Source organism: Lampetra planeri, chromosome 47, assembly GCF_965212315.1.
Source record: "Lampetra planeri chromosome 47, kcLamPlan1.2.h2, whole genome shotgun sequence".
In the NCBI taxonomy this organism is placed as follows: domain Eukaryota; kingdom Metazoa; phylum Chordata; class Hyperoartia; order Petromyzontiformes; family Petromyzontidae; genus Lampetra; species Lampetra planeri.
In genome coordinates this window covers 4,813,793-4,831,456 of record NC_136153.1, presented here as the reverse complement: position 1 = coordinate 4,831,456, position 17,664 = coordinate 4,813,793, and the positions used below count along the sequence as shown (strand labels likewise).

At 42.4% G+C, this 17,664-nt stretch overlaps 1 protein-coding gene across 1 annotated transcript in view; it reads left to right on the top strand.

The window, feature by feature from the left end:
• Positions 1-17,664, top strand: part of TBC1D32 (TBC1 domain family member 32) — a 53,257-nt gene that overhangs the window by 19,525 nt on the left and 16,068 nt on the right. Inside the window, exons 15-25 of the mRNA XM_078615469.1 lie at positions 34-176; positions 1,571-1,695; positions 4,881-5,085; positions 6,837-6,922; positions 7,899-8,037; positions 8,885-8,972; positions 12,594-12,712; positions 13,671-13,790; positions 14,664-14,752; positions 16,763-16,873; positions 17,518-17,626. Of these exons, the coding sequence (XP_078471595.1) occupies positions 34-176; positions 1,571-1,695; positions 4,881-5,085; positions 6,837-6,922; positions 7,899-8,037; positions 8,885-8,972; positions 12,594-12,712; positions 13,671-13,790; positions 14,664-14,752; positions 16,763-16,873; positions 17,518-17,626 (1,334 nt within the window). The remainder of the gene's footprint in view (positions 1-33; positions 177-1,570; positions 1,696-4,880; positions 5,086-6,836; positions 6,923-7,898; positions 8,038-8,884; positions 8,973-12,593; positions 12,713-13,670; positions 13,791-14,663; positions 14,753-16,762; positions 16,874-17,517; positions 17,627-17,664) is intronic.

Below are 17,664 nucleotides of genomic sequence, written 5' to 3'. Positions count from 1 at the left end.
GCGATGGCGTGTGTGGTGTTTACCGCCATGCAGACGTGTATGACCCTGGCACGCTGGCGCTTGGGGTCCTGAGAATGCTGTGCGAGGGCAAGGAGAGTGCCACCGATTGCCTCTACAATGACGCCGTGGTGCACGCCCTTACACTGCCGATCTCCGCCTGCCTGGAAGGCAGAATGGTGAGCCTGAACTTTGACTTCTAGATTTGAAGCTTTCGTGACTGCAAGGATTCATATTTTCGGTAAAAAATAAAAATAAAATTAAAATCACGACGTTTCGGAGGCAACACAAGCCTCCGTCTTCAGGTGGAATCGTCACAGCACGCTCGCTGTATCAAGTAAATGAAAGGCTCGAACATGGCATACAGCGAGCGTGCTGTGACGGTTCCACCTGAAGACAGAGGCTTGTGTTGCCTCTGAAACGTCGTGATTTTTATTTTATTTTTATTTTTTACCTACGTGACTTTACCGAAAAACCCAAGAATATGAACTTTGACTTCACTGCCATTTACACGCTCGCACATACCCACAAATGAATAATGGCGCTGAAAGGCTCGAGCGAGGCAAACTCTTTGCAAGCAGCTTTTCCTTCCGCGAGTGATGTTTGCTTTTGGGTGGTGTACCAAGTTTCCGTGTGTCACGGCCACTGTTGCCATTGTCGTTGGCATTGTCCACAGTTGTGCAGTTTCGTGTTGAGTTTAATGATTTAGTGTACATCTAAGCTGGCTGTCATGCTCTAGTAAAGTGAAAGATTTGGAATGGCAACACTGTTGGTCTGTGAATAAAGCCAGGTCAGCAGTTGCACCGCAGCATGCAGAATTTCTATGCATGTCAAAAAAGCTACGGTTTTTAGGAGAATGTGATTCACATTTGTCAGTTTAATTTCACAGTACAGTGGATTTTTACTTATCTGAAACCCTTTCATTATGGACGTTTTTTTTTACCTATAACAGGAATATGCAAACAGTGTAAGTCAAAGGACAAATGTGTTTTTTCTCATTCACTCGTCGATTTGCGGTCGTAAAAATTAAACTGCTGGATTATACGTAGCTTTTTGCAATTTTAGAATTAATGCCTGGCTTTTCGAATACTTATAAGGCTGAATGCGTTTAATTTAATAGCAAAAAATATTGCTTAGACTTAGTAACTGCCTTTAACACATTATTAATCTACTCCTGGATAAAAGTCATGCATATGCTATGCCAGTCAGTAAGTTGTTTGACCATACTTCACCACGCTGGTCAGTGCTGGTTGGTGAAGGAAAGTAACCAAGGACCGGTTTCAGATATCACATGACACTGATGTTATCCGTGGCAACGAATATAACTCAGGTTACAAGCTTCAAAGTGCAGTGCGCAAACCACTGCACCATCGCTCCACACCAAAATGCATTTCATGTTGACCTTGCTAGCTAAATTAAGTTTCTAAGTGTGTATTAAAATCCCCGTACCTGAAGAGAAGCGATTCACTGAAACTTGTATAGTTGATACAACTACATTAGCCGACTGTGCGTTAGACGTACGAGCGTGTCGCCTCATGACAGGGCGTGTTCTGTCTCTTGCGACTGTGCACAGAGTGGTGCCAACAAAGAATCGACGCTGCTGCACGTGGCCGACATTCTTGCTCGTGTGGCCTCCACGGATCGCGGCCTCTCATTGCTGCTGTGGGGGGAGGGCAAGCAGAACGCCCAGGCTGGCAGGTGGGATCTAATTCTAGATTTGAAGCTTTCGTGACTGCAAGGAACCATACTCTTTGGTTTTTTCGGTAAAGTCACGTAGGTTAAAAACAGGAAAACAAGTAAATTAAATCCCTTTCCCTTAACCAGGAGCCAGGATGGCTCCTCTTCCCTTTCCCTTAATCAGTTTTGAAGGTCGTGTCTCTTGGAGCTCCCTTCTCCTGTTACAGTAATTTTTGCTGTGACGGTTCCAACTGAAGACGGAGGCTTGTTTTGCCTCCGAAACGTCGTGATTTAATTAATTTGTTTTCCTGTTTTTCAACCTACGTGACTTTACCGAAAAAAACAAAGAGTAGGTGGGATCTAGCGTCGCACGGGTAACACTTGTGCCTCGGAGCAAGAAGGGCCTGGGTTTGATTCCCCTACTCGGGTGCCTCTCTGAGATGAGTTTGTATGTTCTTTACCTGCTCTGCATGGGTTTCTTCCAGGTTCTCCAGTTTCCTCCCATAGCTAAAAAAAATACATTGTAACTGCTATTGGCCAACATATCAGAATTCTGAAAAATTGGCATACATAGCAACATCAAACCCCGTTCTGCAAAAACTTTGCAAGACCCTCTTAAAACAGAATATTGCTCTTCAGTGAGGATTTCCCAGGCAAACAAGCATAACGAGAATAGTATAGTTAAACACATTCCTGCGGAGGGAGCTGGTAGGAACGTTGGGTTGCTCGGTCAATGGCCAGGGTCAACGGCGGCATGGTGTATTCCGCAAATATGCCCGACTGTGAGGGCGGGCACAAGCCGGCGTGAGTAGGTTAAACGTTGAGTTTTATAAGGGCACTACGGGGTGACCAGCCCCTCCCCACCCAGCCCCACCCCTCCCACCCCCCACCCAGCCCCTCCCCACTCTCCCCTCCCCACCCAGCCCCACCCTCCCCACCCAGCCCCTCCCTCTCCACCCAGCCCCTCCCTGCACGACGGACACAATAATCCCCTGTGGGCTGGTGTAACCAAGAGGTTCCTACCAGTAAGATGGACATAACCATACTTTATACAGGCATAGTTCTGATATACATACACTTGGTTTTGTCCAAATATAAGGTATCTGTACCACCTAGGGGGGCAAATGCTAACAATGGTTTTTGTTAGAAGCATTCTATTTCTAAATGATAGCAAATTAAACCGTGTTAGCTTTTTTTAACATGTTAAATTGTATTAAGAGGGTACCGTAGCCTGTGTGATAGAGATATTGTTTGGTAAAATATGAATGTGAAATGAAACATCGATGTGATATGAATATAAATAGGAAGAATCTCTATGAAACACAACAGGAGGATGTACACTCAGCTTTCCGCCCATGTCGGATACTGCCTGTGGTGCATACTGGTAGTATTTGCCACCCCAAGTGGCACCAACTCCTTTGGATCATGAGATACAAAGGTTGTGCTTTCACTCAGCTTCTACGGTATGGACAGCGACAGCGTGCTGCTCTGTTTACTACGAGCCATTTTAATTGAAAATGGTCCGGTGATATATGGGCTTTTGTGCCAAATGAGACCCTATTGAGGCTCATTAACTTCTCATTGAAACTGTCAGCATATGAAAAATGGTTGTTGGTCATTTTTATTGTCTAACTTTATCTTGCTTGTCAAAGCAGGCTTCCAGCTGCTTGTTGTATTACTATTCATTCAAGAAACATATTGCAGTATATATATGATATGAAAGCAAAATTTCCTTAAAGTGGCATGTACAATTCATTAATGGCACTGAACATTTCTAAGCTCATATCATTTATCAGTTAATACATTAACATTGATATTTAAGTTCAGTGTGCAAGCCTAAAATTCAGCTTTTTTAATTTCCGATTCACGTAATAATACACTTAATAATGCCCTTTGTTTATCCAGCAAAGCTTTGCTGGCTCGATACAGGCTTCTGTATTGGAATATTTGGACAATTCTATTCATGGGTGTTAAGCCGCACATATATAAAAAAAAACTAAACAATTTGTATTTTACCAGGCAAGGCACACAGAGCTATTTTTCAGAAGCGCCCTGGCCACAAATGATCGCTCAACGATGTGGCTTATCACGTGGAAATGTATAGCAGCCAAATACTGTAAATGCACGCCTATATATGTTACGTGAATAATTAATTCGGGTTCAGAGAAACTCTGCAGCCAATATGCATTCTACATGTGTCACAGCAGCATATATAATACTGCAAAATCTTGAAAATGCATTGAATTGTGGTGGAGATTTGGTATTTAGTGTGTAAAAATAACCTTAGGTTATGTCAAGTGCAATTTCTAAAAATATTACAATTTAATATTACAATATTACAAATTTTGCTAAATTAAATAATTTGTATGGCTGAGCATGTAGAGTAAATTTAATTGTAGTGTTGTATAGTTTTAATTGTAAAGCTTTTAAATTACTATCATTGGTTAATTCGGTAGTGCCTTGCATTGGAAATATTTAAAGCAATCTCTAGTATTAAGTATTAGTAGCATTTTCTACAGAAATAATATCTGCTACCAGCAAGGTCTGACTCATGAAGATCTATATTTCTTTCCAAATAACCGTTTTTGCTTTAATATTAAAACAATTTTAACACTACATTTATAAGCCAAATATGAAGCAATATATAAATTGGACACAAAACAATAAACCATGTAGATCATGTCCTCTGTGTCATGGAAGGGTGAATATGCATTGTAATGTGCTGTTTTCTCACTCTGTGGCCCTTTGCCAAGTTCCCTGTCTTGTTAATTAATTCAGGGTCAATATTTGAACCGAGAATCGATTCCTTAACCGTGCCGGTTGAGTTTGATTCCCAACCATAGCCCACATCAGTGACATGTGATATCTGAACTGGTAATATTGGTCGCGAAAGCCTACGTGTTAAACAAACCCCCACTTCACCAACCCACTATAAATAATGTGATGCAGTATGTTCTAATGATCCCCATGATCGACACTGCATATGGAGTCCTTTATCCAGAAACGGGCTGTACTTCATTATACTGATTTACAAAAAACATTCCTAATCACATTCAATGTTAACATTACTGCTGTTAAATGGGAACACATGGTGGAATTTCAATGAATCACCACCCGCCACCTCAAGTCAATTCTTCACTATTACCTGTTACGCTCATAAATGGGCTCATCCGGATCTTTTGTTTGCCTCGCTTCATCGAACCCAGGTCATCTCCCGCGCACGTGATCGTCGAGTTCTGCAAGCGCACGCTGGACGGACCCCTGGTCACACCCGCGGGCCCCGTGCTGCTGCCCTGGGCCGTGATCGGAGCATTTGTGTTCGTCTGTCGCCAACTCTATAACACAGCCGAGGGGCTCCAGGTGCTGCAGCCATACCGTCTGCACGATTGCCTGGCGCACGCCTGGAGGGAGGTACGTGTGTGCATTTGATGCGGTGTTGATTTTATTTTTGGCGAGATAAGTCGTAAAATAATCGTCGACTCGGTGTTTTTTTATTTTATTTTAGTCGATGATAACTGCATGTAAGACAAAAGTCATCAAGGATGACAATGACTACCCGTCAGAGGCCAAAAGCGTGACTGACTATAATGAGACAAAATGTCTGATTTGGCAATATTTGGGGAGGAGGGAAACTACACACTCTGAAGAGTAGACAATTTTTTCACTTCTTTAATTGACTAGTCTAAGAGTGACTAAATGTCATCCGTGTGGACTTAGACTATAATGAAAAGAATGCTGACTAAATCAACACTGCTCTTTGGTTCTTGTGGTAAAGTCACGTAGAAAATAAAATCAAATAGTAATAGAATATGACGTTTCGATTGCAACACAAGCAATCGTCATCAGGTAAGAATGAATGAGAAAAAAAACCATAGTAACTTAGAAACACAATGAAACACAACACAGAGAGTCGGACAACACAACAGCCAACACCCCACCTGGCTGGCCACGTTCCTCCAAAGAATGAAAGAATGTATTGTGTTGCATTGTGTTTATAAGTTCACTATGTTTTTTTTCTCATTCATTCTTACCTGATGACGGTTGCTTGTGTTGCAATCGAAACGTCGTATTCTATTATTATTTGATTCCATTTTCTACGTGACTTTACCGAAATAACCAAAGAGTAATTCCTGCGGTCACGAAGCTTCGAATCTAGTTTAAATCAACACTGGTTTGCTGAAAATGAAAAATTCCCTCCATGGTGGCTTCGGATAGCTTGAAGGCAATACAGAGCTGATGGTGGGTGTGGAAGTTCATGCGACTTAATGTAACCTCTAATCATAGCAGGAACATTCCCCAAAGATGAGTGAGTGCCTACAGGTCTTAATATACTCGAGCAATTTTAAGACGGTAATTTCCAGCAAGTGTCATCCTGCAGTGATTGTGGTACCATTTTCTGTCATAAAATAATTTTTAGGTTGACAAATTTGGACAAAAGTGATCTCTTCTCCTCAACTTGTGGGCAATTGGAATCGCAGCATCAAACCAGATCACGTACAGTGGTCACATGACTCCTCAAGGTTGTGTGTTTTGTAGGTAAATTGTGGTTCATATCACATCCTATTCAGAAAACACTGTTTTCATTGTGAGACAGAATTCCATCACAGAATTCCATCACTCTATAATACTGCCACACTAAGCTGCCATAGCTGCTCACAGTAAATGTGTTGCCGGTGACAACTGCAGGCAACGATTGCTCACGTGTATTCGAATCTTAAGCTCTACCCTGGCTGTCTCGTACTCCACTTCCAACTATCCTGGTTCCACCAGCCCACAGGGGATTATTGTGTCCATCCGTCCATCGTGCATACAAAAATGGGAGGGGTCGGGCTGGGTGGAGAGGGGAGATTGGGGAGGGGCTGGGTGGGGAGGGTGGGGAGGGGCTGGGTGGGGGGTGGGAGGGGTGGGGCTGGGTGGGGAGGGGCTGGTCACACCGTGGTGCCCTTATAAAACTCAACGTTTAACCTACTCATGCCGGCTTGTGCCCGCCCTCACAGTCAGCCATATTTGCGGAATACACCACGCCGCCGTTGACCCTGGCCATTGACCGAGCAACCCAACGTTCCTACCAGCTCCCTCCGCAGGAATGTGTTTAATGTACAGCAGTTGTTTGTTTTCGATGATTTGTAGCCCATACCCCATGGCTGCACGACTATTCACAGGCGAGCAGTGCAGTAGAGAGGGCTCCTACTCCAGTGTCTGGTGAAGACAGCTGTATGCCCTCATCCAGCCAAGACACACAGGCATTGTGAGTATGAGGCTGCTGTGCCAAACATTACTCTGAATGGCTAAAATGCATCATGCTGCATTGTGCTTGTGCCTGTATGACTGTGCATGTGTTTGTTTGTGTATGTCCAAGTCTACGTGAATGCATTTGTGTGTGGGGAGGGGTGGTGAAGTGGTTAGTAAATTGCGCTAAGAACACAGAAACCTGACTTTGATCCCTGGCAATGGCTAACATCACTGGTGAGTGATCTCAACACTGGTCCTGGGCCTGCCCTAGGTTGACTAAGCCGATTCGCACCGTTGGCTACGTACGGTGCGAAAGAAGTTCAACTTACATCCATAAATGAGCTCTAGGAACCTTGTGTAGGCCAGACCAAGGCGGCTAGGTGTGCTGCTGGCCAAACTACCCCATCATCATCATATATTCTAGATTTGAAGCTTTCGTGACTGCAAGGATTCATACTCTTAGGTTTTTTCGGTAAAGTCACGTAGGTAAAAAATAAAATTACAAGTAATAAAAGTAAAATAAAAATCATGACGTTTCGGAGGCAACACAAGCTTCCGTCTTCAGGTGGAACCGTCACAGCACGATTGCTGTATCACTTGATATTCGTTTCGGAGGCAACACAAGCTTCCGTCTTCAGGTGGAACCGTCACAGTACGATTGCTGTATCACTTGATACTTGATCACTTGATACTTGATACAGCAATCGTGCTGTGACGGTTCCACCTGAAGACGGAAGCTTGTGTTGCCTCCGAAACGTCGTGATTTTTATTTTACTTTTATTAATTTTTATTTTATTTTTTACCTACGTGACTTTACCGAAAAAACCTAAGAGTATGCACCCCATCATGCACTGTGCTGCCCTTAATGTGTGCTCAGTCACACCACTTGTCCCAACAGTCTGATAAAGGCTAATTGGGGGGGGGGGTGGGGGGGCCTTTGTGTGTTTGTGTGACTGTGTATGCCCGCGTGCCCTTTGCCGATGCACCCGCAGGCTAGCATGGGAGGAGACTCTGCTAGATAACCTGCTGAACTTTGCCGCGACCCCTCGAGGGCTCCTGCTGCTGCAGCAGACCGGAGCCATTGGCCAGTGCGTTGCATACATGTTCAGCCGCTACACAAGCAAGCTGCAGGTGCGCTTATTGCCATATGGTGTGTTCATTTATAAACATTGTAGGTTGAATTTAATTAGTAAACGGCTCCAAATAGAGCACTACATTTGAAACTGTTCTCTCTACTTGTTATGTTGATTGTATTTCTCTGTCACAATTGAATATTTTTATCCTCATATTCTTTGAGTCTTTTGGTAAAGTCACGTAGATGGGTTCAAAGAAAATGCAAAAAATAACAAAACACTACGACGTTTCGATCGCAACACAAGCGGTTGTCTTCACAAGCGGCCGTCTTCAGGTTCCGCATTGGAAGACGCCCGCTTGTATTGCGATCGAAACGTCGTAGTTTTTTGTTATTTTTTGTTATTTTCTTTGAACCTATTTATGTGACTTCACCGAAAGACCCAAAGAATATTAATTCCTGCAGTCACGAAAGCTTTGAGTCAAGATTCATATATATACTCCTTTGCATAAAACATACCTATGGCCAAAGGATGCGGAATTGATCTTTGCAGATTTGGACAGCTAAGCACTGTTGAGCCTGAATAGTGCTCAATGTGTGACCACCATGCATACAATAGGTGCTGTCGGCTTCTGTTGCAGGGCTACGTTTTCAGCAGAGGACAGTGCTAGAGCATTTTTCATCTTGTAATATTCTCCAAAATCCATGCCCCACGTTTTCACTAACCCACATTGACCATCTTTGGTGAAGTATGGTTAAATTAATATCACGAACCACAAAGCTTGGGAAGGCCATTATCCAGCAGTTATTTGGGAAAGCAGCGGTACATTCACAAAGATGTAGGACTAGGAAATCATGAATATGATAGACTTTATATTGGTGACTTAGTGTGATGTGCTTGTGTAGGTGAGCAAGTGCGAGAAGTTTGGCTATGGAGTAATGGTCACACAGGTGTCAGCCACTGCTCCAGGCATTGCTGCTGTTAACAACTCTGGTAAGACATCTACACACACACAGTTATGTTAACTTCTCCCCAATTTTACCATGTAACGTGTTTCTAATGCACATATATTCTAAAACTATGCTCCCCCTATGTAATATGGGGAAACTTTATTTGAAATATGGGCTTTATTATTTTATATTTTTTATTTGCACAATGTGTCCCTGGAACATACTCAGCCAAATAAAAAAGCGTTCACTGTTTTGACAAAGCATTTATATGGTTTTATGAGTAAGCCTTTAGGAGCATTTTTGCTTTACACAATGTGACTTTACCGAAATAACCAAAGAATATGAATTCCTGCAGTCACGAAAGTTTTAAATCAAAATTTAACCGCCTCTACGGGGAGGATTTCCACATAACCGTAAGATCTTTTAACAAATTCCGAGACAAGAAAGCTCATCTAATCGAGTCACTCACATTTCTGAAGATATGCCACGACTCTTAAGGTAATACTGATCTCCTTTACACTGACCTCTGCTGCTGTCACATCTTCCAATGCCAAACGAATTTTGTTCAGGCCCTGATCTCAGAGAGAATTAGACTGCTCTGCACTGAACTAGATCATGTGGACAAGATACTCTTGAAAACACACTTAACATTGACAGAAAAAATGTCAACATCTGATTGGGAACATGTAGGTAACATGAATGCTTCATCAGCTGCTACAATGTCAGCTAAATGTAAAGATAACCTGATTTACAAGTTCAACCTCCTTTCTAAGAAGAAACCAGATCCACACATTAAATGTTAGACGTTGACAAGATTGTTATTGATCTGAGTAATAGTCCAATTTCCAATGGTTTAAAATTGGTTCTGGTTAAAGGGCTGAACTTCACAGTTACCCCCAAATACATACCAGTGGATGACATTATTGCCCAGGTCGATGTAGCCCTTAGGGGTTTGGGACACATCGCTGCAGACATGCCAAGATCTGAAATTGCTGCAACCCTCAAAAGCGCTAAGATACCAGTCAGCAACATCAGTAAGGATGAGGATGAGCGTTTTGAGTTATCTCAATTGAAAAAGAGGGATGATATCGTCATCCTCTCAGCCGACAAGGGCAATGCCACGGTCATCATGAACAAAGTTCAAGTTCATTTATTAGGTATAGCCCTGTGAGCCATTCGGCTCACAGGGCTATAACTAATATTCAGGACCTACTTAATGATGGTAGCTACACAAAAATTAAATGAGACCCTACCAACAGCCTCGTTACAAAACGAACAGTATCCTCACTGATTCAGCTTAATTAATTGAACAGAACAAAACGTTTTCTTTGAAACCTTCTGCTGCTAGACCACCCTGATTATATGGCTTACCAAAAATCCATAAAGAAGGTTGACCCCTTCGTCCCATCGTCTCCACCATTGGCTCACCCACTGAGACCTTACAGCCATTCACTGGTCAGACCACCTCTTCTGTACTTAACTTAGCTCACCTGGTATCATCAATTAAGGACATCTCACTGTCCCCAGATGATTTGGTCGTTAGTTTCGATGTAGTTTCTTTGTTCACCAAAGTTCCTGTGCCCGATACCATTGCAATCATTGAAGATTTGGTCCAACAAGGATTGAATGTTGATGTACCAGCCCTGGTGAGACACTGCCTCACCAATACATATTTCACCTGGAATGGAACATTCTGCAAATAAACTGAAGGCACCTCTATGTGTTCTCCCTTATCTCCGGTTGTAGCCATTGTTTTCATGGAAAAATTTGAGATGGACTCCATCTAAGCATCCACTCTATGCCCGTCCTTGTGGAAGAGGTACGTGGATGACACGTTTGTCATCTGGCCACATGGCCAACCGGCTCTGAACCAATTCCTCAACCATATCAATTTCATACACCCAGCCATCAAATTCACCATGGAGGTAGAAAAGGATGGCAAGCTACCTTTCTTGGATGTCCTAATCAAAATGAGATCAGATGGCTCAATGAGCCATTTTGTCTACAGGAAAGCAACCCATACTGATGCCTACCTAAAACCTCACTCCCACCACTATCCATTCCAGAAGAATTCCCTCATCAAAACTCTACACCCTAGAGTTCAATGTATCGCCGACCATGAACACCTAACCAGTGAACTCAAACACGTACACCAAGCTCTCAAGGCGAATGGATACTCTGACTACACAATCCGCAAAGTCATCACCCCAACCGTGAGAAAGGAGCCATATGAGGATCCAATAAAAAACTATCACCTTGCCATACATAGCAGGGGTAACCAAAAATATTTTCAAAATCATGAACAAAAACAATATCCAAGTCCGATTTAACACAGTACATAACATTCGTGATCTGATCCCATCTGTGAAGGACAAGATCCCTGACATGCAATATCCCAGCGTCTACAAACTAAGCTGTATCTGTGGCAGCAGTTACATTGGGGAAACTAAGCGACATGTCTCGGACCGTGTTCGTCAGCATGAGGCAGATTTGAAACACGGTGGGACAAATTCTTCTGCAGTGGTTGATCATTGTTTTAATGTAGCTGGCTCACACGAAATTTATTTCTCTAAGACGATGGTACTTTGCAAGTCCACTGGCTATCAACAAAGAGTTTGTTCATGAAGCCACCCATATATACAGACACAATTTCAACAGAGAAGATGGGTACAAACTCAGCAATTATTGGAAAGATGTCATCAACCACCTTGGGTCATGACTTGATTTGCGTTCTTTTGTCAAGGGAGCACAGGTCATTTCATGACTTGATTTGTGTTTTCTTGTTACCTTACCCCAGGGCACATATGCCTCGCCCACTTCGTTCTGGCACCACGACGTTTTTTTTACACTGCATGTCCATGCTTTCACCGCCAGAGCGTTTGTGCCACGTCCACTATTTTTGAAACCTTTAAAAAACGGTTGCATTCGGTGACCTCCCCCTCTTTCCTCCTGAAGACGATCGCTTGTTTTGTGATCGAAAGGTCGTGGTTTTTTATTTTATTTATTTTTCCGAAAGAACCAAAGAATAAGTCTATATTATAGACTGCCAGTACGCTCACTCTGGTTAAGAACCAGGCTACAGTCTACATTATAGACTGCCAGTACGCTCACCAAGCTTTAAAACCAGGCTACAGTCTAACATTATATACTGACCGAGGTTAAGAACCAGGCTACAGTCTACATTATAGACTGCCAGTACGCTCACCAAGCTTTAAAACCAGGCTACAGTCTAACATTATATACTGACCGAGGTTAAGAACCAGGCTACAGTCTACATTATAGACTGCCAGTACACTCACCCAGCTTAATAACCATTGTTACAGTCTACATTATAGGCTGCCAGTACACTCACCAAACTTAATAACCAGGCTACAGTCTACATTATAGACTGCCAGTACACTCACTCAGATTAAGAACCAGGCTACAGTTTACATGAGTGGTTTTTGTTTTTTATTATTTTGATTTTATTTGTATTATTTTTAATTCACTTTTTTTTTCCTATCTACGTGATTTTACCGAAAGAACCAAAGAATATGTAAACAAAAATGCAATTCAGCGCTTGTAGAAACATACCCAGATTGTGTACGCTGGCATGTCTGACATGAGTTTTAAACTTTTGATAATGTGATAAAAACAAAGAATGAGAGCTGCTGTCTTCGAGCAGGCTACACGAGGACTCTGGTCACGGAGCTGTGGGCCGTGCTGGAGTGTGGCCGGGATGACGTACGTGTGCTCGCGCCGCGCCCCACCGCCCTCGACCCCATCGACCGCAGCTGCCACAAGGTGGGGGACGGTGCTGCGTGCGCATTCTGGTTATGATCAACAAGGCCAGTGACCTGGTTGTATGAAACTTCTTCAGTCAAACTATCGTTTAGTATCTTAATTAAAGCAATGTAAAATGAGCAATAAAAAAAACTCAACACATTAGTCAGTAACACTGCGGCCTTAAAAGAAACAAAATATGTAATTGGCGTCGTTTTGGGCAATGGCCCTTTTTCATAGCACATAAATGACCCTTTTAAGATAAGCAAAGATGGAGTAGATGAAGTCCAGACATCTGTTAGTGTACAGGTGCTAGATGGATTGTTACAAGGATTGTAGCACGGTTGGCTACGTACAGTGTGAAAATATTTCGATTTAAAGCTTTCGTGACTGCAGGGATTCATATTCTCAGTTCTTTCGGTAAAGTCACGTAGAAAGGAAATAATAAAATAATAAAACTAAAACATAATAAAATAAAATTATCACGTTTCGGCCACAACGCAAGCAGCCATCCCTTCTACGTGACTTTACCGAAAGAACCAAGAATAGTGTGAAAAAAGTTCAATGTACATACGGTGACAGAGAGCAATGGTTAACATCAGTGCCGAGTGATATCTGAAATCGTCTTGAGTTCTCCCTTAACCAACCTGCAGTGACCGGCATGGGTGTTCTCTGGGTACTGCAGTTTCAATCAACATGCTAAATACTCATTAATGGTAGTGGACAAACATCTAAATGTTGGACTCTTCTAAAAGAGAGCATTAAAACTGATTAAGGCTTTCCTGGGTAAAAAAATTGGCATAAATGATTAGCATTATGCTTTCGATTTAAATGTATTTTTTTTCATGCTGTCATTTTACATTTAGCATAGTCACATATTGTGTTTATCTTTTTTAAGCATTCATGTAATAATACATAGTCTCTCGTGGTTAAAATTTGTACTGAATGGAATTGTGTGTGCTGCCGTGGGTGTGTGCAGTTTTTCCTGGGGCTGGTGAATTTGCTCTCCTCGTATTATGCTGTGCGTGAGCTGCTTGGTGGGAAGATGCTGCCCAACAAGGAAGACTATTCCCTGCGCGAAATCCCTACCTCCATTGTAGTGAGTTATTTCTTAGCATTACACTTATTGCCGACCTATGTGCATGTGTCCTGTGGATTTCACCTTTAGTACCCTTGTAAATAAGTAGGGTGTGAGGGTGTGAGAGAGGGTTAGCTATGAATTACAGTTTAGTTGAGTTCCTATGCAACACATTAACAGCACTTTTTTGTAAATCAACTGCTGAATGAGAATCTTCCCACACCGTGTGAGTCGTCATGGTTATTTGACCGTACTTTACCATGCTGGTTATTGTGGTATGGTGAATGTATGAAGCATAGGCGTGGGAGTAGAAATACGGTACAACGTATTGATTGGCTGCATCTGCCCTCTGCTGACAAAACAGCCTCAAAGGTGCCTATCGCAACCTGGCATGCATGCTGGTCATCTATCCAAGCACTAACCAGGCACAAACCTGCTTAACTTCCAATATCTGATGAGACAGGGTCCTTTGTTTGTGACTCTTGGGGCTTTGAGTGAAAAAACACTATCCCTTATCTATAGTTACATTTATAATATGATCCTTATGGCAGTACCCCGGGGTACTAAATCATACAAAATGGCCAAGGCAATTAAATATTTTATTTCTGGGGCACTATTTTTTTCAGGGGTGTACTTAACTCCGCGACTGGGGTACCAATCAATCCGAAATCAGTGCTACTCCGCGATGTCGAAACGCAGCGAGGATGATTTCGCTGAAACCCTGAACACTCGTATGCACCGTAGTGCACCCGATCTCATCAGATCTCAGACTAAAATGACTGCATCACGGACATTATGCGAGAGCCGGGGAACTATGGTACCCCGAGGTACCACCATAAAGTGAATATGTAAACACATGTTTTAAATATTGACTTGTTCGTATTTTGTTTTCAGGACATTGTAGACCGACTGATTCTGGTCAACTCCAAAGCAAAGATACACTCCTTGTTCAACTATGAGCAATCACACACCTTTGGACTAAGGTATGCCCCTTTAAAAATTTACAATTTTCAATCATGCACATTGTTTAAACGACCAGTGGTGACCATTGCAAAGCCAGGGACTGAACAATTATCTACTCTTAGACCAAACATTCACAAGTAAATAACTTTTGATTGATCATGTTGCAAGGTTCATACAGCTGTTAGAGTGATCCTCAGTGAGAACATAGTGCTCCAATTATGACAAAGGACAAAATATAGCCGCTGCATTTGGCTCGGCGAACATAAAAATAAATAGCTCATCCATTTATATTGACTTTCACTCATGCATTATCATCAGCCACTTGAGTACAAACATAAGTCTTAAACATCAGCATCTTATTAGCACAACTGCAGAATGTAGATGGTCACTGCATCGCGCGCTTTCAGATGTGCTTCTGCAGCCATCTGTAACACTCTTCATTTCTAATATTAGAAAGCCACTGGAGCTATGCACTTTTAAATTTTAGTCTTATGACTTTGATGCCATTCGAGATTTCTGTTGACCAGCAGCATTTGTTTAAACAAGCAATATCTGGACCAATTTTTCGATTTAAAGCTTTCGTGACTGCAGGGATTCATCTTCTTGGTTCTTTCGGTAAAGTCACGTAGAAGGGAAGTAATAAAATAATAAAAATAAAACATAATACGTGACTTTACCGAAAGAACCAAGAAGATGAATATCTGGACCAGTTTTGACCTTCGGTTTCTCATCAGCAGAGTCAGATTTGCTCAACTAATCCTGCCCGATGACCAGGTTATTACCTCTAAATGATGGGATCATGTCAACGCAAAAAACAATATGGTTGAATAACTCATTACGTGTTGTCATGGTGCATTCTGGACAATTAAATACATCCACTATTCTCTAGCTCCGCAACAAATGTTTTTCGTTCTGTTAGTGCTTTTGCAGAAATAATTTAAGCAAGTGAAATCTCCAAATTGGAATAAAAGAAGATCTATTTACTTCATTACCCAGAATGGCCCAATTCAGCACATAAGTCTTTTTAATGCTTTCCAACTAAGATTTTTTCATCGTGGCTTACTGACATTAACACGCATAAATATGATCCAATATGAGCTAAACTTTGGTATAAAGTTATTTTGCTATTCGGGACTCACTCTGTACTACACCCATCGCATTGATGAAAGAGTTGCCCACGCCCTCTCACACAGAGATGCTGTCAGAACCCCAATGCCTCATCGTGTCCTATGGACGTACTGCTTCTATGCATATATATTGAACTTCTTTCGCACTATACCTAGCCAACTGTGATAATCGGAGGTGTTTGCGGCACCTGGCGCGAGCGCTGCCGTTATTATTATTAATAATAAGCGCACAACTTTATCTGTGATGAACGCTGCACTTTCCGTCATTTTCATGCAAGGGGCGCTGTAAACCTACGCGCCCCCTGCATGAACGATGGAGGCGCAGGGACAGACGTTCGATTACGTTGGAATCGATCTGCAGACGGCGGTCTTCTCGCACGGCCAGCTCTATGTCGCCTTATCTCGATCCCGCAATCCCAAACAGATGAAAGTCCGCATCGAACCGAACCCCCAGCGAGGCCATCTACTTAACGACGAGAGAAAATTCACACGAAATGACGTTTTCAATTAAGTCTTCCAGATGTAAAATGATATAAGCTTTTAATGAAGAAATACAAGTATCTAATTCAAAACACTATACAATTCAAAGATGTTTCCATTTAAAACTTCAAAACGGAGCATCGGGTGCTTGCGTGAATGCTTCGTTCGTGTGCAAATTTGTTTCGTGACTTTCCTGGCCGAAGGCCGTAAATGGTTGCGATGGGCACCACAGGCGCCCCCGAACAACCCCTCGTTATTGAGAATTCAATACTTCCGAGGACAAGCCCATCTTGAAAAGTGTTACAGAATGTATGCCTGTGCGTGACTTCCCTTCCTTTTTCCAAAGCATTGGATTACAGGCGTAGACCATCGCACGTGAGCGAGACTGCCGTTGTGTGTGGTGGGATTGTTTGATCACTCCAGGCTGCTCAGTGTGCTGTGCTGCGGTCTGGACACGCTACTACTGCTGGAGAGCCAGTACCACGTATCTCAAGCGCTGCTCGCATGTCAAGTTGAGAATGCGCTGGACAGCGGGTAATTTGAACGTGCCAGACTTTGATACGCCTTAGCTCAGCATGAGGCCACTCAGTACTATTAGCAGAAGTTTTGCCTATATGGCAACCTCATTCATCAACTGTGGAGGTTCCAGGTGTGAAATATACATTGCAGTGGTGTAGTAAATTTGACTACAAGTTTCATTAACCGGAGAAAGTTGAGAGCATCGATTTGTAAGTAGCTCATGGCTTTTATGTGTATACATTGCTTAACAATCCCCATTGAGTATGTTCAGCTACAATTACTGTGTTATTGACATATTTACACAAGTGAAATTGGTGTGTGTCAAATAAATCATGTGCAATATAATTAGATAATCATGAACTGCAGGTGGGTGCAAAGGATTAATTATCATTGTTTTTGGAATTATACCTTTGCCAGGTTTTTGAATGACTAATTAACCATCACATTTTAACACTTTCTTAGTTTAACATTAATGTGCATTTTACACATTTACTGAGTTGAACACATTCATAAGAAAGCCATAGATTTCGCCCTCTCCCTCCCCCCAATCATAGGAATATATTTCAGGAATAATTATTTGTGCAGGGTCTGGTGTCAAGCCATGTCTACGCAGTTGAAACTAATTCCAGCGTTTTTTTTTTATTATTTTATCGCTGCAGAGAGTTTATAATAGATGGGCTGTCACTGGAGAGGAATCATGTGCTGGTGCAGATGTACACCGTGGGTGGGCCATCAGAGAGACTTCTGCCACCTCACACTCTCCTGCAGGTCTGGTACTTGTATTTACCCATGGAATGTTAACACAC